Source organism: Haemaphysalis longicornis, unplaced genomic scaffold, assembly GCF_048455015.1.
Source record: "Haemaphysalis longicornis isolate Haplotype H1 unplaced genomic scaffold, Haemaphysalis longicornis Haplotype H1 scaffold_1, whole genome shotgun sequence".
NCBI classification, from domain to species: Eukaryota; Metazoa; Arthropoda; class Arachnida; order Ixodida; family Ixodidae; genus Haemaphysalis; species Haemaphysalis longicornis.
The window spans coordinates 477,995,518-478,023,064 of record NW_027526203.1 but is presented as its reverse complement, the minus strand read 5'-3'; the positions used below and the strand labels follow the sequence as shown (position 1 = coordinate 478,023,064).

At 49.2% G+C, this 27,547-nt stretch overlaps 1 protein-coding gene across 8 annotated transcripts in view; it reads right to left on the bottom strand.

Annotated features, from left to right (window-relative positions):
* LOC144156304 (carboxy-terminal domain RNA polymerase II polypeptide A small phosphatase 1-like) overlaps window positions 1-27,547 on the bottom strand; it is a 102,282-nt gene that overhangs the window by 34,398 nt on the left and 40,337 nt on the right. For 4 of the 8 annotated variants that reach the window (XM_077688274.1, XM_077688278.1, XM_077688280.1 and 1 more), the window contains exons 3-6: window positions 25,898-26,044; window positions 25,711-25,812; window positions 25,499-25,648; window positions 25,347-25,445 (exon numbers count right to left, since the gene is read on the bottom strand). In XM_077688274.1, the coding sequence (XP_077544400.1) occupies window positions 25,347-25,445; window positions 25,499-25,648; window positions 25,711-25,812; window positions 25,898-26,044 (498 nt within the window). Of the gene's footprint in view, window positions 1-7,115; window positions 7,524-25,346; window positions 25,446-25,498; window positions 25,649-25,710; window positions 25,813-25,897; window positions 26,045-27,547 lie in introns of those variants that run through there. The other 4 variants (XM_077688277.1, XM_077688281.1, XM_077688276.1 and 1 more) reach the window with 3 other exon arrangements.

Genomic DNA, 27,547 nt, shown 5'->3' with positions numbered 1-27,547 from the left:
TTTGGTGCTGTACAAATGTTTGCGTATAATGCAAATTACTGAATACGTGTTCAAAGTGCTTCCCAAGAGCATCTGCTCGATCTTTTACAGTGTTACCCACACTACTTACTAGGGGAATAGGATGGGTCTTGCATCCTTTTAGCTTCTTTATTCTAGTCCAGGCTTTCCTAGAATCCGCATAAGAGCTTATAGAAGGTCCAGCTTTCGTTTTTTTCCATGCACCGCGTACATTTTCCTTTGGCTTTTGCCCGCTTAAACTTGAGCAAGCTGTCACCTGTGGCATAGCGGCGTAAGAGTGCCCGCGCCTTGCTCTGTTCAGATCGTGCACGGCCGCAGTCCTCATCCCACCATGGTCTCGGTTTGGAAAGAGTTTTACAGGTGGTCTCTGGAATGCTCTTCTGAGCAGTCAAGAATGCGGGCTGTAGTCAGTGAGCTTGCTGCTTGAACACCTAAATGGCATATTGTTGTAGGGGGTAGCCTGGAAACCTCCTTGTGTGCCTTCCAGTCAGCCGCCTGTAATTTAAACATTCAAAGTGATTCTGCGTCTTGAGAGTCATTGTTTGTAGCTAGTAGTTTTACGGGAAAATGGCCACTGCCACAGGGGTGGTTAATCACGTCCCATTCAAGCGTAGGCAGTTAAGATTGCGGAGCCGACTGCAAAGGTCTATTGCTGAGTAAGTGTGGTGCGTGGTGTTGTAAAACGTGGGGCGTTTCTTACTAAAGATGCAACATCCGGACAACGTGACAAATCCATCAATGAGACGCCCTTGAGCATCCGCTCGCACAAATCCCCAAATCACCGGTTATGATAGGGTTCAGGCAACTCATTAATTAGGTTTTCAAATTCCACGTTGGACAGGCCACGGTCAGGCGAAATGTAAAGAGAGCACTGATGATGATGTTTATGGCGCAAGGCCAGCTGGGGCAAAGAGCGCCAAAACAATAGTCATATGAGGGGTGAAACCTTAAACACTAAGAAAAGTCAGCAAAAACAAAAGTAAAATCACAAAACGACGATGAGCATGGCTGGTGTATAGGGCCAGGGAGTGATCACGCGTAATAGGAAATGAGGTCTAAAAATTGAACTACTTCTAAATATTTAAAAAACGCACTTGATAGAAAACATGGGATCGTCAGAGAGGAAAAACACTGGGTGTAGTGGGACGTGTAGTCTGTATAGCTGTGGGAAGTGTTTGCGTCGTGTTGTGTGAAGTGCTTTGCATTGAATGAGTATGTGAACTACAAATAGGGCCTCTCCACACCGCCACACTGGGGTCTTGAAGACGCCATGAGGAGATACGAGTGTGTGACACGTGTGTGCCCTATCCGTAGCCTAGCAAGGGCAACTTCTGTGTATCTGTTGCGTGTGTCAGTGGTGTATGGTCCCAAGCGTGGTTTTATAACGTGTAACTTGTTATCTGTTTGTTCACTCCAGTGTGTTTGCCATCTGTTGCGAAGTTGGTGTCTGATGTGTGGCTTCATGTCTGTGTATGGCACTGTTGCTATGTCCATTGTATTCAAGAGTGTAGCTGCAGTGGCCATTCGATCTGCGGTTTCGTTCCCGGCAATTCCAGAGTGCCCTGGAACCCAACAGAAAGTTGTTTGAAGGTTTGATGCATATGCAGACATGATAGCCTTAAAAACATGATTGATGACAAAGTTTATAGAATGCTTTCCTGATGCAAGTGCTTGTACAACGCTAAGAGAGTCCGTGTACACGATGGATTTTAGGATTTGATGTTGGACTACGTGATTTATTACCATTAAAATACCGTATGCTTCCGCTGTGAATATACTGCTACAAATGTTCATTGTTTTACTGATGTGAAAGTTTGGCCCATGTGCAGCAGAAGCCACAGCAGTTGCAGTCTTGGACGCATCACTGTAAAACTCTTCACAGTGGTACTTATGCTGCACAAACAAGAAATGCTGCAGAATCGCAATCCTTGGTGACCTGTTCTTGCTAAATTGCATAAAAGACAGGTCACATGACACAGAGCGGAGATGCCATGGTGGAATTGAATCAATGATAGGCGTCTTGTGAATGCCTGAAAACGAGACTTCTAGCTCAGAAGCTTCTTCTCGCACTCTTAGAGGAAACGGCATGGAGATTGATGGACGATTTAAAAAGAGTTGCTGTGAGGATGCATCATTAATGGTCGGAGTAAAAGGATGATTTGTCAGACATGATTTTCGAGGCATACCCGCCGCGGTGGCTCAGTGGCTAAGGCGTTGCGCTGCTGAGCACGAGGTCGCGGGTTCGATTCCCGGCCGCGGCGGCCGCTTTTCTGATGGAGGCGAAAAGCAAAAACGCCCGTGTGTACGAGATTTCGGCGCACGTTAAAGATCCCCAGGTGGTCAAAATTAATCCGGAGCCCTCCACTACGGCGCGCCTCATCGCCTTCGTTGCGTCGGCGCGTTAAACCCTACAATCAATTTTCGAGGCATATAAAACGTCCATGTACGCCCTCTGGTGATCTAGGGACCATTTATTGCATTCTACATACAGACTTTGGACAGGGCTAGTGCGAAAAGCACCACATGCGAGGCGTAGCCCTAAATGCAGCACCGAGTACAGCATTTTTAGTGGCGTTTTTGTTGCGCACCCGTATACAACACTGCCGTAGTCCAAGCGGGATCCCACTAGGGCGCTATAAACCCGCAAAAGGAGTTGCCTGTCTGCTCCATACAACTAATGGGAGAGAACTTTGAGAATATTCATAGTTTTTAGGCATTTTTGCTTAAGATGTTTCAAGTGTGGAACAAATGTGAGCTTGTTATCGAATATTATGCCTAAAAATTTGTGCTCCTTTTTAACAGGAATTGAAACTCCATTCAGAGTAATATCTGGGTCCGGATGGATCCCGCGCTTTCTGGAGAACACAACACAAGAACTTCTGGATTGAGTTTAAAACCATTCCTGTCTACCCAGCAGGCAAGTTTTTTAACACCAAGCTGGACCTGACGTTCACAGATTGACATATTACAAGATTTAAAAGATATCTGTACGTCGTCTACATACATAGAGTAAGAAATGGTAGGTGGCAATGCCTTACCAAGAGAGTTCATTTTAATTATAAAAAGAGTACAGCTTAGAACTCCACCTTGCGGCACGCCATTTTCTTGCACATGAATCCTTGACAGTGCGTTACCAACTCTCACGCGAAACGTTCTTTTGGACAAATAACTAGCAAGAGTGTTGAGCATATGCCCCGAAACACCGAAAGACTTCAGGTCACTGAGATCCCGTAACCCCAAGCGGTGTCATAGGCCTTCTCAAGGTCAAAAAACACCGTTGCGCAAAACTTTGTGGATGAAAGCGTCCTTGATTTATGATTCAAGGGCGACAAGTTGGTCATTTGTAGATCGCCCCGCCCTGAAGCCTGCCTGGCAGCCCTCGAGAAGACCGTTGTACTCAAGAAAGTACACCAGTCTCGTGTTTATCATCTTCTCAAGGAGCTTACACAGGCAGCTTGTCAGGGCGATGGGACGATAACTGGCGGGAGAGGAAGGGTCCTTCCCTTCCTTCAGGAACGCCACTACTATGGCCTCCAAGATTTTGGAATTTGTCCTGACAGCCATATTTTATTGTATAGATGTAGGAGTGTTTCAAGAGTTTCTGGGTGTAGGTGTTGTATCATGGTGTATGTGATTTTGTTTGCACCTGGAGCTGAAGGCTTACATGTGGTCAGAGCGGCCTTCAGCTCATGAACTGAAAAAGGAGAATTGTAGGACGTGTGCGACTTGTTGTTATCATGCAGGGACTTCTTTTCCGCAAATGTTTTGCGTTTTATGAAAGTGTTTGTGTAGTGTGCTGAGCTGGACACGTGTTCGAAGTGTTGTGCAAGCGTGTTGGCCTGGTCTTCGAGTGTGTCCCCTGTTGTGCTGACCAGGGGCAGGCTGTGTCTGTTGTCCCTTTAGTCTGCGTATTCGTGTCCAGACTTTGTGAGTGTCGGTGTATGAGTTGATGGAAGTGAGGAAGGCACGCCAACTCTCCCTTTTCGCCTCACGACGCACACGCTTCCCAAGAGCTTTTGCCCGTTTAAAGGAAATGAGATTTTCTGACGTGGGGTACCGGCAAAGGACACCCCACGCCTTGTTCTGGGCCTCTCGCGCCCACCTGCAGTCCTCGTTCCACCAGGGCCTCCTTTGGTTGCGGGACGCACTGGAGGCCTGGGGAATGGACTTTTCGGCAGCGTCAAGTATGTGCGCCGTGATGAGTTGGGCTGCTTCCTTAACGTGTAGGTGTTTTATGGTTGTGTGGTGTAGTTTCGATGTTTCTGTGAATGTACTCCAGTTTGCTTTTGATTCATTAAACCTGTTATGGGAAGATGGACTGCATGGGCCTTTACCTATGTATGTTAGGGAAGTGGGGAAGTGGTCACTACCATTAGGGTCCGTGCCCACGCCCCACTCAAGACATGGAAAGAGAATTGCAGAACCAATAGCCAAGTCGAGATGGGAGTATGTATTATGTCCCAAGTTATGGTATGTAGGCTGTTTTTTGTTGAAAAGGCATGCTCCTGAAGATGTAAGAAACTTCTCTATCAGGCGACCTCGGGCATCCGTTCTGGAGGAGCCTCAAAGAGAGTTGTGCGCATTAAGGTCGCCTGTTAGGATGTATGGTTCGGGCAGTGGTCGACCAGCGCCTCGAAGTCAGAGCTCGAAAGTGCATGGTCAGGAGGAATGTATATGGAGCACACCGTTATCTACTGAATATTATTGTGCGAATTGCTACAGCCTCAAGGACAGTGTTCAAAGTGACAGGGTGGCATGCTAAGGATTTCCGGGCAATTATGGCCACACCCCCAGAAGAGTGTGTGCAGCCAACCCTGTCCTTTCTGAACAGCATGTACCTACTTAAGAAATTTGTCTGTTTGGAATTGAGGTGTGTCTCTTGGAGACACATGAGACTTGGCTGATTGGCATGCAGGATATCATACACATCAAGATTTTTAAGGAGGCCTCTGCAGTTCCATTGAATGGTGTTTTCTGTTCATATTATTTACGCTTAAGAATGAATGGAGTGCGTGTGTGTTCATGTGTCGTCTTTCGGGGAGGTTACTCTGGGATTGGGCTTTTTAGGCCTCTCTGTAGGCTTGGAAGTCGGAGGCCGCTCCTTGCGCTGCGTTGCAGGCAAGAACGGCGCGACGTCCATCTCGTCCTCAGATGTCCGGGGGGTGCCCGTCGAACCGGGCCCCCCGGACTTGGCCCCCTTTCGGGAGCCCTTCGATTGAGCCGCCACTGTCGGGGGCACCAGAGGTGGCATGGGCGGTGCGGTGGCGGTGGGAGCCGATGCGGGGCCCCCGGTGTCCATCCCCTCGGCACCCTCCAACGCACTGGAGGACGGGGAGGTAGAGGCGGAAGCGGCACCGGTCCCAACAGAAGTGGTTTGCACCACAACCGCTGCTGCCTCAGCAAGCAGCGTGGTGCCGGGTTGGGCTGCGTGAGGCAACCCAGCGGGGGGCGGGGGCGGGACCAGGTCAGACTCGCTGAACTGGGTCCCTGTGGACACTAGACGCCGCTCCGTCCCCCGGCGAGCTGCGTCAGCGTACCTCCCCAGGGGGAAAGAGGCGAACCTCTTTCGCGCCTCCGGGAAGGTGATGTTCTCAGTTACCTTGATGTTGATTATCTTTTTTTCCAGTTGGAATTTTTCACACTTGCGGGAGTATGCCGCATGCGGCCCCCCGCAGTTCACATAAGACAGCGTATCGGATGGACAATTGTAGCTCGGATGATCATGCGCCGCACATTTCGCACCCGTCGGTCTGCCACGGCAAGAGTTTGTACCGTGCCCGAACCGCTGGCACTTAAAACAGCGCCGCGGGTTCGGGATGTACGGACGGATGGAGCAACGGATAAATCCTGCATTTATGTGTTGTGGAAGAACTGCGCAGTCAAAAGTCAAGATAATGTGCTTGGTGGGAATCTCCTTGTCGTCTCTGCGGATAATGATGCGTCTCACAGCAGTGACGCCCTGACCCTTCAAGCCGGCAAGGAGATCCGCACCCGTTTCGTTCAGGAGATCTGACTCTGATATCACACCCTGCGAGCTGTTGAGGCTCCGATGGGGTGTGACCCTGATGTCTAGATCAGCCAGTTTTGTCTGAGCTAGAAGCTTTGTAGACTGCTGCTTGTCATTTATTTCGATGAGGAGTTTACCAGACCTTTGTTTTTTGCACTTGTACGATTTTCCTGTTATGGCTTCAAGATGTTTTGCAATCAAGAAGACTGACTGAGATGCAAGAGGGTGGGTTGGATTGAGGGACTCCATGACAAGAAATCGAGAGTAATGATCTGGTTCAGGAAATGTTAAAGATGGCAATGGGAGAAACGATACTTCGGTGCAGCCCCTTTTAGGGGGCCCATCACGGTTGGGGGGGGGGGGGGGGGGGGGGGGTTTAGACAGCACCATAAAACATAGTATAAAAGCAGGGAGACGGGGGTACTTTTTCCTTTGACCTTACCCTGGTAGTCAAAGAGGTCCCGGAGCTCCCTGCCTAGTAGACAGGCAGGGAGCCCATCGGCTGGAGCTTGACCAAGGCTCTGACGGCCACCGTTTATGGCTTCTACCCTTCACCTTTAAACACCTCGCCACGGTTGGACACAGCTTATGTTTGGGAGCTCGGGGTCCGCGGTGTCGCTGCTCACCGTCACCATGAATACTCAAGGTGCCCCGTGCGGGGAAAGAGAGCACACTCACTAGTTCGCCAAAAACTATGGCTCTAATGGCTACAGCTTCAAGAGGTGTCTGTAGCTAAAGGCACTGACAAGCCACATATTTTTGTAGTATTATTGCCACACCACCAGATGGCTGGATGCAGTTTTGTCTGTCCTTGTAAAAGACAACGTACTGTGCTAAAAAGTTTGCGATAGGTGCAGGTGGGTTTCTTAGAGGCACAATATTTTTGTAAATATCATCAAGACTGCATAACAACCCCCTACAATTCCAGTGCATAACATTTTCAGCAGCCATGAGAATCAACAAAAAAGAAAAAAGAATCGGATTTTTTTTCTTATTTTTTATTATCACCAAGGTTGCGTAACAACCCCCTACAATTCTAGTGCATAATATTTTCAGCAGCCACGAGAATCAACAAAAAAAAAAAAGGGAACCTAAGCGCTATTTCTTAGTAGGCCATGTTTTGAGAGCCCTTCTCAACAGGTTCTTCAAGTTGCAGAGTCAGTTCCGGGTGCAATGACCTTACGGGCCTTTGGTTTGGTCGGTTTACCACGACCAGTGGCACCGTGGTGTTCTTGTGATGCCTCAGGAGTAGACGTGATTGGCAAGACATCCATGGCCTCAACTGCAGTGGTTTTTGAGCGTGAAACCATGTCGTGGGGACCAGTGTTTGTGCTAGAGGCCGCAGCCTCAGCACTGGACACAGCTGGAACAGCAGTCGCCACCGGGGCAGCCTCCTGCCGATGCACAGGTGCCTGGGACGAAGGACAGAAGTCGTGCTGGCGGCATTTGGCCCAGCACTGGGTCGGGGTGCAGCAGCAGAAGCCACGGTAGTGGGGGGCTGCGACAGGACCAGGTCAGCCTCGCTACACTGGGTGCCCGCATCTACCAGACGACGCCCCACCCCCCGGCGAGCTGCGTCTGCGTAACTTTGGCCCGACAGCAAGGCGTGCTTCAGGCCTGCTTGTGGGAACGTTAGGTTCTCTGTGACTTTCAGATGATTTCTTCCTCTTTCTCGAATGATGGACATGCACGTGAGAAGGCAGGGTGTGGTCCACTGCAGTTTGGGCATTTCACTTGTTGCAATCGTCACTGGTGTGGTCAGTGCTTGCACAGCGAGCACAGATGGGTCGGCCACGGCACGACTGAGTACCGTGGCCATACTTCTGACACTTGAAGCACCTTCGCGGATAAGGTATGATGTATGGACGCACTGGACAGGCAATCATAGAGTTTCATACAATAATAACTAGAGGGGAAACTGGCGCTAGTGTCAGCGCGAATACGGCGGCGGCGCTTACGCTTCAATGGGAACGATGGGTAGTTCTGGAACCGGATTGCGTAGGATCAAAATGAGCCTATGGCTGCGCAAATTGTTTTTTAACAAAAAAACTTGTATCACCCAGTTCTCTGTTTACAAATTACATGGCAAACAAGAAAGTTAGTGACCAAAAACTGGTTTTGTACGAAATAAAATGGCGTGATTAAATAAAAAGCGGACGCGAAGTCGAGGAGGTTTGGGAAGCAGGTTTGCCATTTGCCACCAACTACAGCAGGACACGAACTTCTTTAAAAACTATTTCTAAAAGTTTCAGCGCTGGTAGTTTGTAATACTAAGAAAGTTTTGTGCTCATAAAAAAAAAAGAAACCAATTACCTTTGGAGAAGTTATTCTTGCCTGAATTAGTGACATTCATCAAGCTGCGTTCCTATCAGCCGCCGTTACTGCTGGTCTATGCCGTAGGAGCCAGCGTTCGCACGAAAGGTGTGGCTGTTCCAAGCGATTCGCAACCATCGTCAGCTTGACAATACATTGCTCTGCCGAATGAGCAGCGCCGCATCTGGCCACACCTCCTAATTCGCAGACAACTTCGCCGCACAGGGCGCCGCCGTTGTGTTTTAGTACTCGCTGTGCCGGCAATGAATCAACCACCCAATTCGCAAGTCTGCTTATAAAACATTCCACTCAGGGCAGCGTGAGTGTGCCCGCGCGGCATGCAGTTCAAGGAGAAACGTATTTTTGATCACTTCTTTCAACACCCCACATAAGGCAAATGCGTTCATGTAAATCAAAAACGAAAACTAAACTGTCTACACAATCAAATCCATAGTAACTTCCGCAAGCCATCGAGCGTCAATCCGAATCCAGAACTCCCCATCACGCCTAGGGGAGGGGGGGGGGGGGGGTGCAGGAGCTGGCACTCCCCCCCCAGTTGGCCGCACTCCAAACCAAACTCCAAAGGGGTCGGGACCACCGCTGACTTCGCTCCTCGTCGCACCAAGCTCGCCTCCGCACCTCACCGTTCCCTCCGAGACTTCTCGTCCCCCGGACACAGCATTACGCCAGCCAACGGTGTTCGTGGTGCATTGTGTGCGACGGAATCGACCACAGTGGAACTACTCTTCTCTACTCTTTCCTCACCTTTCTAATCTTTACTTTTCTCTCTCCTATCCTATTTCCCCTACCATTCCCGCTTCCGGACTAAGTTAAATGCAAGTGAGGTCCTATGAGAGCTCAATAATATCCTCGGTCCATTTCTTTTCCTTCTTCCTTTAAAAACAAACCACTTCCCCTCGATCGCTTTTTTCCCCCGATTTGTTTCCTGGTTGCTTTTTCCGTGTTGGCGCATGTGCTGCTTCTGTATACAGTTAAACCTGGATGCAACAAAACTCTATGTAACGAATTCCTGGACTTGACGAAGTTTTTCAGTTCCCCATTTCCACCTTCATTGAAGCCCATGAGTTTGCGACATCCATTCAATGAAGGAGTTGCGACAGCTAACCTGGATGTAATGAATTTGCTACGCTGATGGGTGAAGGTTCCTTGCCCTTTTTTTGAAAAATCGGCTGGCGAAATGCACCAATTTATCGAATTCCGCCTGCACTGCAATCTCTCGTGCGTTTCCAAGTGTGAGTGCGAAGTCGGTTAGGTGCTAGGCCTGCCTGTCGGCGTGCCTGTCGCCCGTCTCCACTGCCATCTGTAGCATGGGTTCGTGGATGATTTTTGCTGCCTGAATACGAAAAGATTCGTCTTTTCAAGACAAGCTCGAAATTTTAAATGCCGTCTCCGCCGGTGAGAAAGAAGAAAGTCACTGCCCGATAAAGTGTCCCAGCTAGCATCCCTTCAACAATTTTGGCTACAGAAAAGAGCATGAAGTTCGCGAAAAGCCGCCCTTTCAGCATAAGTTTGGTTCTTGGAACACATTAATTAAGGGGGGACGAGGGTCTTAAAACTAACTTTTTTAATTATGGGTAGAAACTTACGAAAATTTGCATACAAATGTATTTTTCTCTGCAGATTTCAAATATGCAATTATATTTGAGCTGCTGCTGTTAGCTTGAAAGTTATCATGCAAAGTCTAAACCGTAATTAGGCAATTTCTTAAGCAGCTTTAATGAACTTTCGCATTGCATTTTGTAGCTGTTTATTACATGAATTGATAGCCAGAGAATTTCCATACCTGATGACATTCTTCGTTTTTCTCTGAAGTCATGGCAACCCAAAAAAATATGTCAAGTATAAAAGATGGCAGTATTCGATAATTTGGCTCATCAAAATAACGGCAAGTCATTATTTATGCATGGCCTAAATAGAAAAACTAAGAATGTCATCGAGTACCTCAGGTTGTACTGAAAAAAAAAAACGGTACCAAGATTAACCGTTTGAAGCAAAAAGAAGTTTCCAAAAAGCTGTGTAAGGCTGACATAAACGACCAAAAATATGAAACTGAGAAAACTGCATTTGAAGTTTGGCCACGTGTTATGAAATGAACAGTCAGTAGTGTAACTGCAGTATTTCCCTGTAACAAAGACATGTTCTTCCCCTTCCCAAATCTGTCTTTGGATTCCAAAAATGTCAACTACAACTGGAGATACGCGGCCAATTAACGTACACCATCAGGAATTCAGCAAAATTTATCGACTTCAAATCAATTGGCGTCTTGCTGGCGCTGTGAAATCTGGTGTCGTCTTGCTGGCGTTGTGAAAACTGCAACAGTCCTTCGTAAACTGGCACCATTCATTACAGTGCACTTTGGCACCCAGAATATTGGGTACGGCGGAGGAGGGAGGGGTGAAACTTGCTTCAGATGCCCTTTTTTTTGTTCTTTGGTGAGGATATTTTAGTCGTGGTTTTTGCGCTTGAGAGTTTGAGTTTGACAGGATACAGGGGTCAAATGCAGGGCAGAGAAGATACAGGGGTCAAACGACGTGATGTTTTTTGGGAAAAAAAAAAAAGTAGCCGAAGTGGCAGGAAACGTTCGGGCGATCCTGTGACAAAACACTGAGCTTTGATTTCGCAACGCTGAAGTTTCAAGTGGGAGGGGGGGGGGGGAGGGTTTCACAAGTTGCAGAAGGCTTGCTGTACCACTCCAATGTGTGACGACCGCCCCCTGGTCATCCACATGCCATCAAACATGACATCAATGTTGTTTGGCGGCTGAGCAAGGTCCCTGTACAAGCCCATGACGACACACACACTAGCTATCTGCTTCAGAGGCTGCTGCAGTGTCCTCGCAAACCTGGACCACTTTTTCAAGTGCGTTTGGAACGTCTTGAGGTGTAGGCTAGCCTCTGTGGGCTAGCCTCTGTGGGATAAGTTCATCCCAGCACAAAAATTCGACAGAGCAGACACCCCCTTTCCGATGCTTTGAATACTTTCCAAGGCCGTTATGTTTACCTCGAAAGGAGTGATGTTGCCAGATCCTTCGGTCCTTGGTGACGAAAAACACTCCACACGATGTTCGTAAACCGAGCACGTCACCTGGAGCCTCACGGCGAGTCTGTACTGCCTATCAGCCGTCTCAAATCCGGCGGCGCCAGCCCGCACTTGCCGCACTCGACATGCGCAAAAAGGTCTTTCGGCATTGCCATATCCACTAAGACAAAACCTGTGCCGGATTCTACGTCCGAGGGCGCCAGATCCACTTCAAGGAGGTCGAATTTCCGCTGCATTGGTGATTTGGTCTCCATGCCGCTATTGACCTCGTCTGCGTGTTCCGTACGCGCGGCGATCGCCTTCGCCGCGTAATACCTTGTGTCAAGTCGACAAAATGTGCTTGGACCAGGTCTGGATTACCGAGGTAGTTGGTCAGGCGATGGGAAAGGCGAAGCAATACAACGCGGCGAACAATTTTCATCCGGCTGAGTCGAGCGGCCCGAAGTTGCACTACGCGGGCGGACGACGCTTTCGCTTCCCGTACGCATGACGGGTCGTCCTCTTCAAACGTACTTCTCCTGGCATCAGTCACGAATGTGTGCGATGAAAGAATCCCAAGAAACAGCGAAAATGTCTAGCAAAACTACTCTAAGCGAGTGCTGCGCCACAAGAGCGGGCTACGCCAGAAGCGGGTAGCAAACGCCATGATGGCGGGGAAAAAAAAAAAGAAAATGACGTAGCAGTCGCGCCGACCAATGGGAGGCGTGAGACGACGAACTCAAACCGTGTGCGCGCGCTGCAGCCAATCGGCGGCCCAGAAGGCACCTTCGGAAAACTGGCAAGGGCGGTCGTTCTACTCAAGCGACGCCATTTTAAGGTGTCGCAAAATGCGCACAAAGAAACAAGCTTCAAAACAAGACCAAGATGGCGGCGATCGGTCGGCTGCTTCGCCCGCGGCGCACGCGGGAATTTGAATCAACTTTTGCCCTATTCGGGGCATTTCGTGACCCCCGAGGCGTTTCAAAACATGATTTTAGAGTATTTCCCGATGGAATTTACCGTTGATATTTTGAAGGCAGGTGCTTGAAGGTACAATTATTATAAAAATTATATTTTCTCAAAATCGACATTTTGGCCATTTCTGACCATTCTAAGACCCGCGTCCCCCCTTAAGGCACCGAAAAGCATCAAAAAGCAAAAGTGTTACTTAGTTACGTTTGTGAATTCGGGGGCCGTGTAGTAACAGCAAGCGCAAATCACATCCTTGAACAAGGGTGAGTTCAGCATCACTTATGTCTAGCATATTGGTTTCGTTTCTGCTTCATTCCCGCAAGCTTCTACTCAAAACCTGCATGTAACGAAAACCTGGACGTAACGAAAAAATGTGAATTTTTTCCAACTTCGTTACATCAACGTTTAAGTACATTCTTTTGGGTGTGGTAAAAGTATTCAGTTGATATCCAGTGCTAGTCCTGTGTAGTCTTTTCTTGGTTGTCCCGTCTGTACAGAGCTATTTCAACTTGTTTCACACGCCTCCCCCCCCCCCGTGGATGCGTCAGCTGATTGTCTTCACGATCTGTTGAGGTGCTCTTTACAACTGCTTGCTTTTCTAGCGAATGAAGTTCCAACTGGACAACGCTTCCAAGAAATGCGTGTAAATGTAAACCGTATTTGTTACTGCACTTTATGCTAAACAAACACGCTTTCTGAGATTGTGTAAGTGCCCGTCTACGAGGCCCCTGCAGCGTGTGTGTAAACTTTTTGTCTCCAATTTAAACACTTTTAGCCAGTGGCCCTTGCAGAGACTAAAAGGGTATCATGCAAAACATGCATTGCCATTCTGGGTTGGTGGTGACTATAGCTCACAGTACTTACAAACACAAAGAGAGTAGTGCAAGTGTTCATTAGTATCACTGCAGTATCACTTTGCCCTTTAATAAAATTCCACGTCCCCCTCTCTCAGAATGAGGAAAGAGGAAAGCAATGCGGGGAACTGACTTGCTCCAGCAAAGCCATGGCAGGTCTAACGCTTTAAAGCCAATAAACAGGGCTAGAAGCCAAAAACCTTTCCGAAGGAGAACCAATGTGAATATAAAAAACATTTTGTAGTTGAAAAGAGCAGAAGAATGAAATAAACTAGTACAAATAAATAGAGGCAGCATAAATGAAATGAGAGGCACCATGAACAAAACAAGTGCAATTCCACGAGTCAGTTTGGCACAAGAACCTGCCAGAAAGGAGAGCAGCTCCACTTCAGGAAAAAACAAAAACTGGTGCACGCTATTTACTTCGTGTACAGAGGTCAAAACTGTTAACAGCAACGCGCGAACGCGTGGCATCGCCTTCGACCTGTGCAGCGCAGCCTGCTGCTGATGGCCGCCGACGTGACCAGCAGCGAAGTTAGGGGGCGGCGGCGCTGCGGCAGCTATAGGCCTGCGAAAGCCACTGCCGATGCTCCCTCGTTTTGCGGGGGGCATCGGCAACAGCTTTCGCACGCCCAGCCGCCACCTAGGGCCACATTCCGAGACCCTCCTCCACTCGGCTGGGGGGAGGATTCCGCCATGCCTATGCATGGGATTTCAGGGACCTCCTCCGCTGGAGGCACGAGCGGAGGAGGGACTCGGAGTGCCAGGGCGTTCGCGCGCTGCTGCTGCCAACAGTCTCGAGCCCTGTGCACGGCCCACCAGTCACATCTCAGCTGCAGACACGGTGCAGCGGAGGCAGTCACATCAATTCTCGTCTCGCAGGAGCAGACCGAAGTCCATGGGAAAACACACAGATTCTGCAGGGCGTTACCAGCGTGCAGCATCCTTCGTTTGCCAATTTTATCGTTTTTCCTGCCTATTTTTATGCGGTCTTTTTTTTGTCCGTGGTGTTGTCTTTGTACTTGCCATTTCCACGCCCTGTTTTTTTATTTTCCCCTCATTTTTCTATCCTCTATTCTATGCCAGTCATTTTTTTCCCGCTTTCTAGCCCCATTTCCATGTGCAACGCAGCCACAAGGACAGTTCTTCTCATTAGTTCCTTGCGTAACCTTCCTACCTTTCTTCTCTTTCTTCCTTTCTTTCAACTCACACACTAGGTCATCTTAGACTCGCCACTAGCACTACAAGCTTCCCTAGAGGCCTGGTGAGATTACTGGTGGTGAAATAAAATTTGATGAGAACTGCTCATAGATATGGGCCTGTTGTCTTTTCTGCATTTCTTTTTGCTTGCTCTCGCAGACAAAGAGTAATGTGCTATATGTGCTTTACATATGAACAGTAAAGTAGTGATGTATGTGTGCAGGATTTCATTGGGTTCAGCTTGCACAAATAACTTCTCACGCCTCAAACATAACCTGATGAAGAATGAGAGGGCACGGCTGCCAATGTCAAATTTCTGTTTCGTTGCCGGAATTGCAACACAGAATATGTTCGGTGGTGTTAAGTACACGATGGCATTACCATGCCCCCATTACTTTTTATGAAAATAAGAATGCTGGCGCCTTCAGCCAGAATGAGCACTAACCGAAACTTTCATAATCAGCTACAGCATTACTGGCACCCAGCTCTGGCAGTGCAACTTCGTCACCGTTCTTGTTGCTGTGAGCACGTTGGAATGCAATTGGGGAAATTCGACAAGGCCTCTGGGGTCACCGGGTTGGTTGACGTAGGCATAAACAGGAAAGCTGTGCTACGCGTATCGGACTGCGAGGCGGATGGTTTAGTATTTCTTTATTCTAACGGATGTACACAGCTGCAGAAGTCTACAGGTGGTCCTGGCTGAACCGATCAGCGCAGATGTAATTGTTGAAAATTAAAAAATCACAGTTTAATTTATTTCCGGCTATCTCAATGACCGCAACATGCAATACATATTAAGTCTGCATACTAGTGAATGATGACTGTTCCATGCTAAGCAATTGGATTCACCTTCTACAGCCGTTTTAACATCAACCACTATGATTTACTGACAAGGCGCAATAACCAATCTATGGGCACACCAACATTCATCCACCTGCGAAGGGCGACATGCTTCGCCTCGCACAAATGCACCACAGGGCCATCGCGACTGGAGAATGCGCGCATGGACGCTAGCACAAGAGGCTTCGAAGGCGGCTCCCATGGACCGCAGGCCTTTGAGGCAGAACCGGGCACGAACGGAGGCGGCCATTTCCCTTCACTGGCGAAGGGAAGGACGGAATATTTCTTCAATCCCCAACGAGGCTGGTGCCCCGACATCAGCGCCTCAGGCCCGCATGAATGAATTGTACTCCTCTGTGCAGGCATATGCGTGATATAAGAGTGGAAGCAGAAGTAGACGTAAAAAAAGGCAACTTCGTTGACCTATTGGTAATGTGTCATGCAAATCCTCATTAGGAGTGCATACGGGTGCACTATATCTTATCTTTAAAAATGCTGGATTGCGTGTTTCAGTGATCGAAAGAGAATGCATCAATCGAAAACTTGCACCTTTCTGCTTCGCCTTGTACTCCTCTAAAAAATTATGTTATTGTGCAAATAAAATTATTATTATTGTTACTATTATTTGGCGCTTGTTTCATTTCTCACACAAACAAAACAACAATTAGTGAGAGTATAACAGCATACGTAAACAAGAACCTAGTTTTACGCTAGAGATCGTAAAATATTTCGGACGCTTGTTTGTTTTTAACTTACGAATCATGTACACTGAAAGGGAGCCGATCTGCCCAGGAATGTCGCGCGTATAACGTGACATGACCAGCTGACAGAGAGTTCCAATCGGCAGCAACCACTCCCAGGCATATAGGGAAAGGTATCCGTGAAGATAGGTAGCGGCGGCTTTATTCTTATCGTCGGCAGTGTGTGGGCTGCAGCACAGGCGCACGGTGGATAGTTTCCGCAAGTGTCGAAGTGACACAGTAGACGACACCATGGTGTGCTAGTGTGAAGCTTTATGAATGACTTCCACATGACTGACACTCCTCATAAAATACTGGTACTAAATTTCGCGCCTCCGCCCCTGTTTGTTTTCGCTTAATATTTCATTTATTCTTGTTCATCAAACATGAACGCATTGAAAAAACTTATAAAATCATACAATATGTAGTAAATGTACTCCTACGTTTAGTTTAGGGCCCTGAATTTGTGCCTGATCTGTCAACTACTGATCTGGCAACTACAGCGTGGCATCATGGCGGCATCCGTGTTTAGATGCTTTTGAGGGCCAGCTTTACTTGCCTGCTGTCAGGTATGCGTGCTCCGCTAGATTATGTAAGCACACAAAACCAATTTACATCATAGTGTATTACTGTAGCACGACCGTCTAAGGAAACACTGCTTACAAAGACACTGTTAGTAAACTTCAGGGCAGTGGAATTCTCCATGCATATGTTTCGAGACACCGGCCTGTGTCTCGAAACATATGCATTCATGTACATTCATAAAACATGAAACATAAACATGTACATTCGGTCTGTATAAGCACCAGGTGTGTGTACCTGGCGCTTATACAGACCGAATGTACCCCACTAAGATCGTGTCAGAAACATTTACACTTTCAAAAATAAACCACATTTGCAAACAGAGTGACTGCTCCACTTAAATATGTATTTCCAACGCATTCAGACAGCAACTCTCAGTTGCGAACGTGCCCCAAAAGCAGCGGCGACACTGGGGAGTGGGCCGATGGGGGGATTTCAGTAGAGCCCCTACAGGTAGCGCTCAAAGCGTATATTGGTTCAGTATCAAGGCATGTACTCTGCATTTGGTCCGCGCATGATCATAAGAAGCCGAAGCAAGACAGGACCGCAGCTGTGCATGTTTGTCTGCACAATCAACGCCTAGTAAAATACCACAGAAGGTTGGGGAAAAAAAGTTAATACTCACAAAACGATTATAGCAGCCTCAAAATGCACGGTGTAAATGTGAGTGCTGTCCCTACGATTGCGCGAAACCCCACGAAGGTGCACACGCACATTCCAAGGCAGCTCGGCGCACGCACACACCGCGCCCGAGTTCTGGCTCTGTTCCGCTTTGGCCTTTGAGTAGCTCTCGTTCCACAGTGGAGTACTCAAAGTGCTTCTTGGCATGCCTTAAGACTCGGCGATGCTCCATTTCTTTTCGCCATCCTCAACGCACTGGATTGCTTCCAACTTTGCGGCAAATGTTAGGGACGCCCGTTTTTTTTTTTTTCTTTGCGTCTGCAGCCATCACTATACGAACCACACCGACACACGATAGGCGCAACAGGCCGAACTCCCATCCCACGAGTACAATAGCGACGACTGGTGCAGCACTACCGAGGGGGAGTGGGTGAGTTTGATATACCCATTTTGTGTCCGTCCTCATTCGAAATAAAAATTAAAAGTGCGTGCGATTTTCCGCGTGATATGTGCTCAATATAGGCAATAATTGGATATACCCGAGTTCGATATATCGAGGTTTGACTAGTATAAAGGTTATTTCTACGCAATCGCCAGTTTTGTTGTGGCTCGTGTTCACTCGATCAATGTCGCGGGTTCGTGTTGCTTCTAACGGCGAAGCTGTTGAGCAAATTGTTTGCATACGGTGTCAGCAGTGTGCTCGTGCAGGCGTGCCTCAAGCGCACATTCGTCAAGCTAAGCATGCCCTTTTGTGGAGACTGGCCAATGTGGGCAAAAAAAAAAAATGCCTCGAGTGCACATTCGTCGAGCCAAGCATATCCACGACACCGCTTCAAGAGGCTCGCATGCAAAGCATTCGTTGGGGACGATAAGTCATGCTTGTAGAGTGGCGTATGAAAACATCGAGCAAAACAATGAGCTCACTCTCAACATAAGATCATTGAAATGCCATGCCACCGACGTCAACCACGACACCACAGTGATACTGAAACTCAACTTTGTGTCCGTCAATGGCCACCGACAACAGCTTCGCCATTAAAGTCTTGCGCAAGAGTGCCAGCTTCCCTGAATTTTTTCTGTGCGGTCTTTTATAAAAGGTGGCACGGTTTGCGAACCATACTCTCGAATCCAAAACTTCTTGTTTTCACTGTGTAACTGCCATATCAAACGTCAGTGCATCGTTTGGGTCACGCTTTATCAAAGCGTGTTCCGCAGGCCCCTGCTCGGGGTTCTGCAAGCCACAGATAAATTATTCCTCGTTCCGCACTCGCCAAGTCACTTGGATGGCAAACCAGACGTCCTCCATTATTCACGCCCGAGTGTCAATAAGCACATCTCCGTGCATAACAGAAATGCACGAGCTGCACAATAAATCCAGCCACACTCCGAAAACGAGCCGCACGGGCACTTGAAACTGGAGGCCTTATATTAACCCCATGCGCATTTCTCCTGTTTGAAGATGAGTGCCGCTAGCGCACACACTCGCGTAAAGTCGACGGGAAAAAAAAAAAACGGTTGCACACCAAGTGGGTTGCATATCGCCATCAAACTAGCCTGACCCCCCCCCGTTGGCCCCAGACGTGTTGCGCGCTGTGCCTAGCCTTCTCGACACGATTGTGCCTCGTTCAACATGAGCAAGAAGGCTAAACATACAGCATACTCACTAAGTTTTCAGCAGTACGAATTTACGGAAACTGGAACAAACTCCCAATGTGTGATTTGCTGCCAAGTGTCGGCAAACAGCTGCATTAATCAAGCAAAGCTCTCTCACCACCTCGCCACGAACGTCGGCCGACGCATCCATGAAATGGCATCTGATGTGGAATTGCAAGTCATCGAAAACATCTGCATACCTGCCAACCTGGTGACTTGGAAATTCGTAAAACCCACGGTCCGAGGTGGGGAAGGGGAGGGTGGGGGGGCAGCGCACTAATTTTTTACAAGTTAAAAAGGAATAACGTTCTGTGCCAAGTGTTCTCACGTTTTCGCAACCATAAGTGAAATTCGCAAGTCTTGAAGAGTAATGAGCAACAAGGCAGGAGGAGTCAATTCTGTCGTGTACGATTTTACAAACACTTGGTACAGTATTGTCGCGGCTTCACGTCATTGCTCTGCGAAGCACCTACCGCGGTCATGCCACAGGTCACAGTGCATTGGTCGCGGCAGTCATACAAAGAGCGACGCGAACAAGGAGGTCCTAACCGGCCCCCGAACGACGCGCTCTAAACAGGCTGGTCGAGGTGGAAGAGAATTCCGGACATGAATGCGTAGCCCACTCTGAGAAGGCAACAAAGTCGCAGCTTCTGCTGATGATGATAACAAGAGTACGTATTGCCCTTTCGTGGCGGCGCAAGGTGGCACAGTGTCGTTTTAATGGATATTTCCTTTTTTTTTTCGAAAATCAAAATATTTTCCGTAAAATTTCGGGCAAGATTCGTAAAATCGTAAGACTGGTCGAAATTCGTACATTTTACGGAAAATTCGGAAGAGTTGGCAGGTATGCATCTGGCAATCTCCGAAATTTGCAATTGCTGTGAATGAATGTTGCGACGTTGCTGGCTGCCCTCAGCTGGTGACTTTTCATGCTATATCTGGCTGGCAATCTAATTATAGAAGAGTTTTTGTGCTGCATCGAACTCTATTACAATACCCCCCACAGGAAAGGTCATTTATGATGCACTGAACAAGTTCTTTCTCTCCAAAGGACTTTCCTAGAGCACTGACGGTGCCAGGGCGATGACAGAGATAGTGAAAGGGTTCATTGCACTTATCAGGCAGGTCAACAACATTATGTTCACTAACTGCATAATTCATAGGGAAGCTCTGTCTTCAAAGGAGCTTAGTGCAGAGCGTTTAGTTGTGATGAACCCTGTGGTGAGAAGCATACCTTCTATAAAGCTGCACACAGAAATACTAAAGGGGAAATGCTTCGAGTAGAACGTTGGTAGCTTTTCTGGCTGACAATTGAGCCATGTCTGGAAAGCTCATTTGTTGTGCAGTTAACCTACTTGGCTAACATGTTCAAACATAGCTGGATGAGGGCCTACAAGGTACACATACTAACTGCTCCGATGATGGCCGCACACAAAATACGGACACCGCATAGCAAGCTGCCGGGCTGGATGAGTCGTGCACACAAGCGGGACCTTCAAACGGTTGCGCTCCACTGAAGCCCAGAATGCCCCATGTCCACCATGTAGTGCCCCCTACTGTGATGCCCTCTGGGCAAAATGTAGGTACTATATGAATGAATAAATAAATTACAACGACTTACCTAAGCACTACTGGAGCTCACCTAGCCAGCTACTTTCCCGACATTGAAAATGTAGAATGGATCGTCTCTCCTTTCTATGTTAATGCAGGCTCGCTGGACCGTAAAGCTGATGAAATGAAAATGAGTTCCTAGAACTCCGGCCAAACACTACCCTTAACGAGAAATTTGGCTGCCAAATTGTTGCCTTCTAGGATGACGGCTCTATTCCCACATCTGTTCCATAAGGCAGTGGACCTGCTGCTGCCATTTGCAACAACGTATGCTTGTGAGCCGGCATTCTGAACACTAGCATATCTGAAAAATGAGCACAGGAATCGGCTGAGTCCAGCAGCCGACATGCGGCTGGCCCTGAGCCTCGCACACATTTCTTGGTCCATGGAAAGTGAGCTCAGCTGCGTGTCCGCGATAGCTTTGGAATTTAGCGCACGTGAATGTAGCGGGAACCGAATGAAAAATGCTGGGGGGGTTTCCTTGGCACTTAATGGAGCTTAGCAGGGTTCCCTGGGACCGACATGCTTGAGAACCCTTGGTTTAAGTCACTGGGACTACTTGTGGACTTTGTACATATAAAAAGGCCATTGTACTTTCAGAAGAAGAAATACTGATGTGTGTATCTTGAAAAATTGGTATGCCTTTGAATAAAGTAAACACAGTTTGCTTCTATCCACTCAAACAACACACAAGGTGGGCTTGGGAAGGTAGAGCCGCAGCCGGCAACCACACGCAAATCTACAAATCACAATGGGTAGCACTAAGCCCATAAAAAAAATGAACGAACAGCCTTTACAGAGAGGTAGAGGAAGAAAGTGATTGTTGGGGGAGTGGGGGCGGGAGAAACTGTCTGGTGAGACGCCGACATCTCAACTGGCTGTTTATAGAGAGGAAAGGGGCTGCAGGCCATCAGGGGAGAAAGCGAGGGTGGAGCAATTGTTCCGTGCAATCATATACACAGCCGAACAGAGAGGCAGGCGCGCATGGCCCCAAAACTTGCACTACTCTTTCGAGACCGCTCATAATATCGGTTATAGTGTGCAGTCAAACCCTGCAATAACGAAACCGCCGAGGAAAGCCAAAAAATTCGCTTTGCGGGAATTTTGTTGCCGTTGAGAATGCAGCATAAACTACAGAAACATCGGCCACAAACCGAAAATTTCTTTCCGAAAGCCAGTTTATTACTTCGAGCCTGACCTTGCAGCAACTACACCGCTCTGCTCCCACACTACTGGAAGTGCTTCACTGCTGGTCGTCGTGCACGCCTAGGAATCACTGGATCGTGCCAAACGCACCCAATACATCCCGCAGGTTGGCCCTCAGCACCGACCATGTCCGAGCATGCACGCCAAGTCCAGCTTTTTTTTATGTTGGTCCAATGCTGTCCACAAAGCTAAGTGAGCACTGCTTTGTTGAAGTCCAGAAAGGCTACAGCCGTCACTGCTTTGTTTTGCAGATGTGGCAGAGCGAGCTGCAGGCGGTTCCAAACCCACCAGCGCTATCCCGCCTTCCTCCACTCGGGCAATGAGCGACAAAAGCTTCCGCTTTCCGGCTGGCCAGACTGAGGGCAATCGTGCCGATGCCGAGCGGGCTAGCGTAGCCCCAGCCAAAGCCTGGTGGTGTTGGCGCGAGGCTGCCTCCACGGCCACCTGCTACACAGTTTTCCTTCGTAAACAAATATTGCAGCGGCCATGCAAGCTTGCCAAAAGTGTGTGCACTTTGAGCCCGAAAAAAATGCATTTGAGCACTTTTTGGACACTGTTGGCCTCAAATGGGTGGCTGAATGCCAACCAGACTTCCAGCGAATTTCTTTAACGCAGGATCGCTTTCCAAAAACATTTCACTGCCGCAAGAAGTAAATTACATGGGCATCTATGGATGTTCGCAGGGGATATGAGAATATTTCGTTGCCGCAGGAATTTCGTGCTCGTGGGATTTCGTTATCGTGGGGGTTTGACCGTACTTGTCCAGTACTTGATAAACACAAGAGCGCGTCGGAGTTTCCCAGAAAGTAAGGGGGGGGAAATGGAATGCACGACGCACTCTGAAAAAAGGCCCTGCCCCACACAGTGAAACCCTTCGGCTGCTTTTTTGTTAGGGTTATAGATGTTTAGAACCAATCGGAATAACAGAATGGAATGTGTTTGCACATGCATGGCGTCACCACAACACGACCAAGCTCCAAGTTGGCACGAAAGAGCGACCTATTGGGCGACATACAAACCGACGACGGTTCGGAACACATGTACGCGCTCACTCGAACAAATTTTGAGGCGATTCTTGAGTCTTTCGCTCAGATATTTTAGACCCCCCCATGTACGAAGACATGTCATCCCCGCAAACGCGCGGTGGCAGGGTCGTTCTCTTTTCGTGTGACCTGGTGTGGAAGTGCAAAAAGCCCCGCCCCATTCCTTCCACCAGCACTTCCAGCCGTGAGTGGAGCGCAGGAATCCCTAGCAGAATGATAAAAAAACAGCGCACAATATCGCAGCACCAGATGCGAGCCACCAAGAAGCGAGCCACCAGTCACACTCACACGGGGCGAGGAGATGGATGAAACAAGAGAGAATTGCGGAGTGCGTAAAAATGTGACGTTTTGAGTTGCAATAATCCCACCGATACTCATCGCTTGAACAAAATTCTCAGAGGTGATTACTAGCCCCTGACAATGTTAACACTTTACCGGGAACACCTTCTTCGGGCTTAAGTTACTGCGATCGACGACGGCGTCAACAATCACACCGAGATAAAATTTTTAAACAGTACCTTTTTATTTGCACCACAAATTTTATGCAAGATAAATCGAAAGTAAATTCTCAAGAAGAAAAGTGGGGAGCAGGTTCATTACACGAGTAAATACGGTAAAATAGCTTGATTGGTAAGGAGCAATGTTTATTTACTTAAAGAAAAACAGAAGGGAGCGGTTAGACAATGCAAAGTAGCATCTTCAAATTAAAAATGGCAAAACCAGTTTCAAATAGTCCAACTTTTTTAAATGATAAAAAGAAGGTGCACACACAAGCAAATGTTCAAATCACATGTGAGTGACAGTAGCGGACTATTTTTTCGGACCCCAAAAATTTGGAACTGCTGGATATTCCAGACTTTCCAACAGGAGTAATGTATACGAACAACTAATATTTCGGACAAAATAAGCAAAAAGTTTGATTTTTCGGATAAAATTTTTCACGACAGAGCCACGGTACGCTCCCTAGAATATACTATACTGCCATATTCTAGGCACCGTAACCACAGTGCGAATCCAGGACTCCTCCATTTTGAATCCTAAGCCACCTGGCCAGCTGCAAATTAGATGGGGATTGGCTTGACTCGGCCAAACTATCATCTTGGAGGCCATACTTTCGCGTGCAGTCTGCAGCTGACGCAATCTTGGAAGTCAGAAACAGGTCATGCAAAGCCAATTTTTTCAAACAACACTTTTTTTCCCCCTGGGGTTAGATTTCGCTAGTTTGCTGAAGTGGACAGTGTTGCACGCGGAGCTGATGGACGACGACATCGTGCGTCAGGTGATCTCACTGCCACACAGAGACTCCGACTCCGACACTCCCGACCACCCGCAGCCGTCAATGAACGACACTGCCAACGATGGCGGTGTTGTCCAATGTTTACGAAGGAAAATTATGCTTTCAGAGATGCAAGCAGACGTTCTCACAGGAAGGAAGACAAGAAACCATTCACTTCTTCAGTCCTATTTAAATGAAATAAAGTTCGTTTTTGCGACTCTCGGATTTTTCGGACTGCTCTTTTCTTTTGTTCGCACTATTTTTCATTCCCCTTGAGGACAGAAAAATCGGTCGGCTACCGCACTCATAGCAACCACCTCGCGATTGGGGCGATGGAGAAGTGGGGACAGGCTGGCGCAACACAGCTCACCCGCCACCACTCGCTGGCCTTTGCACTTGGCAGAGTGGCAAAAACAAGATTTGGATCCATCTGCTTTGCGGCAAACAAATTAGACCGCTGGCAGCCAAAACAGGTGGTCACTTTTATTTGCCCTTCCAGAATAGTTGAGGGGCAGTTCCTGGGCAGACATTATATGGGCGAATAAAATACAGCTCTGAGCAGTCCAAAATGGCAAATAAAGAGCCTAGGTTTTGCGCGTTTTCGGATGTCGGGAAGCCGCCACGCCCACAACGTTTTCTGCCGCCCTTCCGGAGCTCAAACAGTCCGGGAAACACACGGGGGGCGGCTGTCGAAAAGCTCCCGTGCAAAAGCCTGTTTTCTTCTCCCTGCCACATGTACGGAAGCCTGTCCCGTGCCTCCTTACATGGCCGGGGAAGTGTCTGCCTCCGTCTCGCTCCAACGCTTTCCCCAGCTTGGCCGGTGCAGCCCTGGCAGCTGGCTGTGGAGAGAGCTGGGTGCCAGCCGCATGCGGCGTGCCCTCCCTGTCAGGGGCCCCGCACACAGTGCCGGACAGTTTCCCTGCACGGCAGACCCTGCGGCCCAGGGCCAGGGTGAACAGCCCCCCCGACTGCACCCCCGGTGCACCAGACATGTAATCCCCCGTTTTCAAGGCCCACTGCCTTTCCCGCTGCTCCTGCCCCAAGGGCCAGCCCACCGTGCTCCTTGCCCAAATGGCGCGAGAATTCTGCCTTTCCCCGAGGTGTCCGCACAAAAGCTAATCCTCTGCGACGCAGAGCAGGGCCTCCCACCCACCGCACACAACAACTCTGTGTGCAGCATCCAATGAGCCAGTGACAAGGAGAGACAGGCGCCTGGAGCGCCCGCGTCTCCCAGTGGCGGCAGCAGCACAAAAGCGGCAGCCAACACGGCGCATCCCCCATTTTGCGCGTCCAAGTAGTGGCCCAGCCGGCCCAGCCCGGTTTCAGGGTGCAAAAGGAACGTCCCGGAGCTCCTGGCCAGGACGCACGTACCTTGACATAGTTTCCCCGGTAGAAGACGCAGGACTCGCGAAATAACCGTGCCCGGAAGACTCCCCACTTGTCCAGCAGGTCGGCCACGGGGTCCGCATACTGCAAAGCGAGACACCTGCAGACCGTGCCCACGGCCGGGAGCGCGCACGCACCTTGGCAAGGCTGGCGGTGAATAAGACACATTCGTAGGCATCGCCCACCCGCTGCAGAAACTCGTCCACGTAAGGCCTCTTGAGGACGTACACCTGGTGCACCGTGCCGTCTATCTCGACGGGCACCACGAAGTCGGCGTTGCTGATGGGCTGCGCCGCGCAGGGGGGGGGGGGCGTGAGCGGGCCGTCTGCGGCACACGGGGGCCACCCACCTTGAAGGAGCTGTGCACCAGCGTCTCGTCCAGGTCGATGATCAGGCAGATCTTGTGCACGTCCTGGTGCCGCACGGGGGGCAGCAGGAACTTGCCCTGCAGCTGCGGCACGGGGAGGGAGGAGGCTGCAGCAGCCGAACCACACCCCCCGCGCCCCTGCTGCTGCCGGCACACACACGGTAGTTACCAGGTTGGTGCTACTGATCTTGGTGTACTCCTGGGCGGCGTACTCGCGCGCCAACACGGGCGCGGCCGCCTGGTTCTGCTGCACCTGGGCGATGGGCGAGCTCGAGGCGCCCCCGGACAGACGCCCAGACTTGCCCCCCGACGGCTGCTGCGGCGGCACACGCGCGGGGCTTGCACACGCTCGTTCCCCTACGCCGGCTGGCACCACCACCCCCACCCACCCACGGAGGGAGCAGCGGCACGCGCCCAGACCGCAGTGGCACAAGAGGAGCCCAATGAGGAGCACCAACACAGGCGGGGCCTCAGCTGCTCTTGCCCCAGCACAGGCAGAGGTTACGCGACTGTGCGTGAACGTCCAACCCGAGAATCTCAACTCTTCCCAAACTGCTGCGGAGCGACGGCTCCTTCCTGCGCAATCCCAAAGGAGGACATTCTGCTACGCCACTCCAGGGCGAGAGAGAAGAGGCGACTGTGCTGCACGCATGTGCCCCCCCTGTTTGTGCTGCCATTTTCCTAGACGCCATTTCCTTGCGCGCAATTTGTTGCCACTTTGCCCCCTTGCTGTTTGCATCAGAGCTGCCGTCCCATACACAGGGGTGAGACAGCTGAACCATATTTGGGAGCAGTTTTTGGAGCAGCGAAATCTCGCTTTTGGAGCAGAAGAACCTTTATTTGGAGCAGAAGAATGACATTGATTATGTCACCTTAGGAGCCTAAAATATCAAATTTTTGGCAACTAAGGAGGGGGGTGGGGGGGGGTGAAGGAGTGCACTTTTTAATCGGTTTTGAACGTGCATAACACTGAAACAGCCTTTCAATAAAGTTTTTCTACCAGAGTATCAAAAGGTACGAACTGCACAACATTTTTACAAACCATTTTCAAATTCTTAGGCTCTATGCATGGATAGCGTGGAGCGCCGTTGAGAATATCGAATTGAAAAACTAAACAATTTTAAGGCATTTTTACTATCATGTGAATGCCTAAATTATTATTTTTGTAATCCCAGACTGGGCTTTACGCAGAAGTGTACAGCCACGGCAAAAGTTGCGCACAGCGAGGTTACAGTCGTCGCACCCCACCAACTCCACCCCCTTTTTAAATCCCAAGGTGCATGTTCAGAACGATCGTAATTTGAGTAAAGTTGGTATGTTTAGCCACCTCCCTTTTGGCATTAAATTTCACTTCAGATAGATAAACCATTATTACCAGCGTGCAATCATTTTGCGATGTAGCCTGCGCGCCGCGCCCCATTCCCACCGCTCGCAAGCTCACTGTCAAAGGCAGCAATAACTCAGCGTTTTATAACACCGCAACAAGTCCGAATTTTCATTTCAAGCACGCACCGCGCCTCATACTCAAGGCCGCACGTTTTTGATGGACTCCCGTCTTTCGAGTCGCGCAACTTCCCGCGACAGATCAAACGACTAAATGTAAACCCAGCCACCCCCATAACCAAAAACAACGGTAGAAATCGGCGAAGAGCACTCTGCCTGAAACCCGAGCAACTGCTTTGCCCGGCGGCCATGTTTTCCAATCTTCACCACACCAAGATGGCGGCACCCAGTGATGTCGTTACGGAGATACGGCGCTCCGAAAATTGTCGTTTTTTCATCAACTTTCACAAGTAGTTTGTCGCCTCAGTACACATAA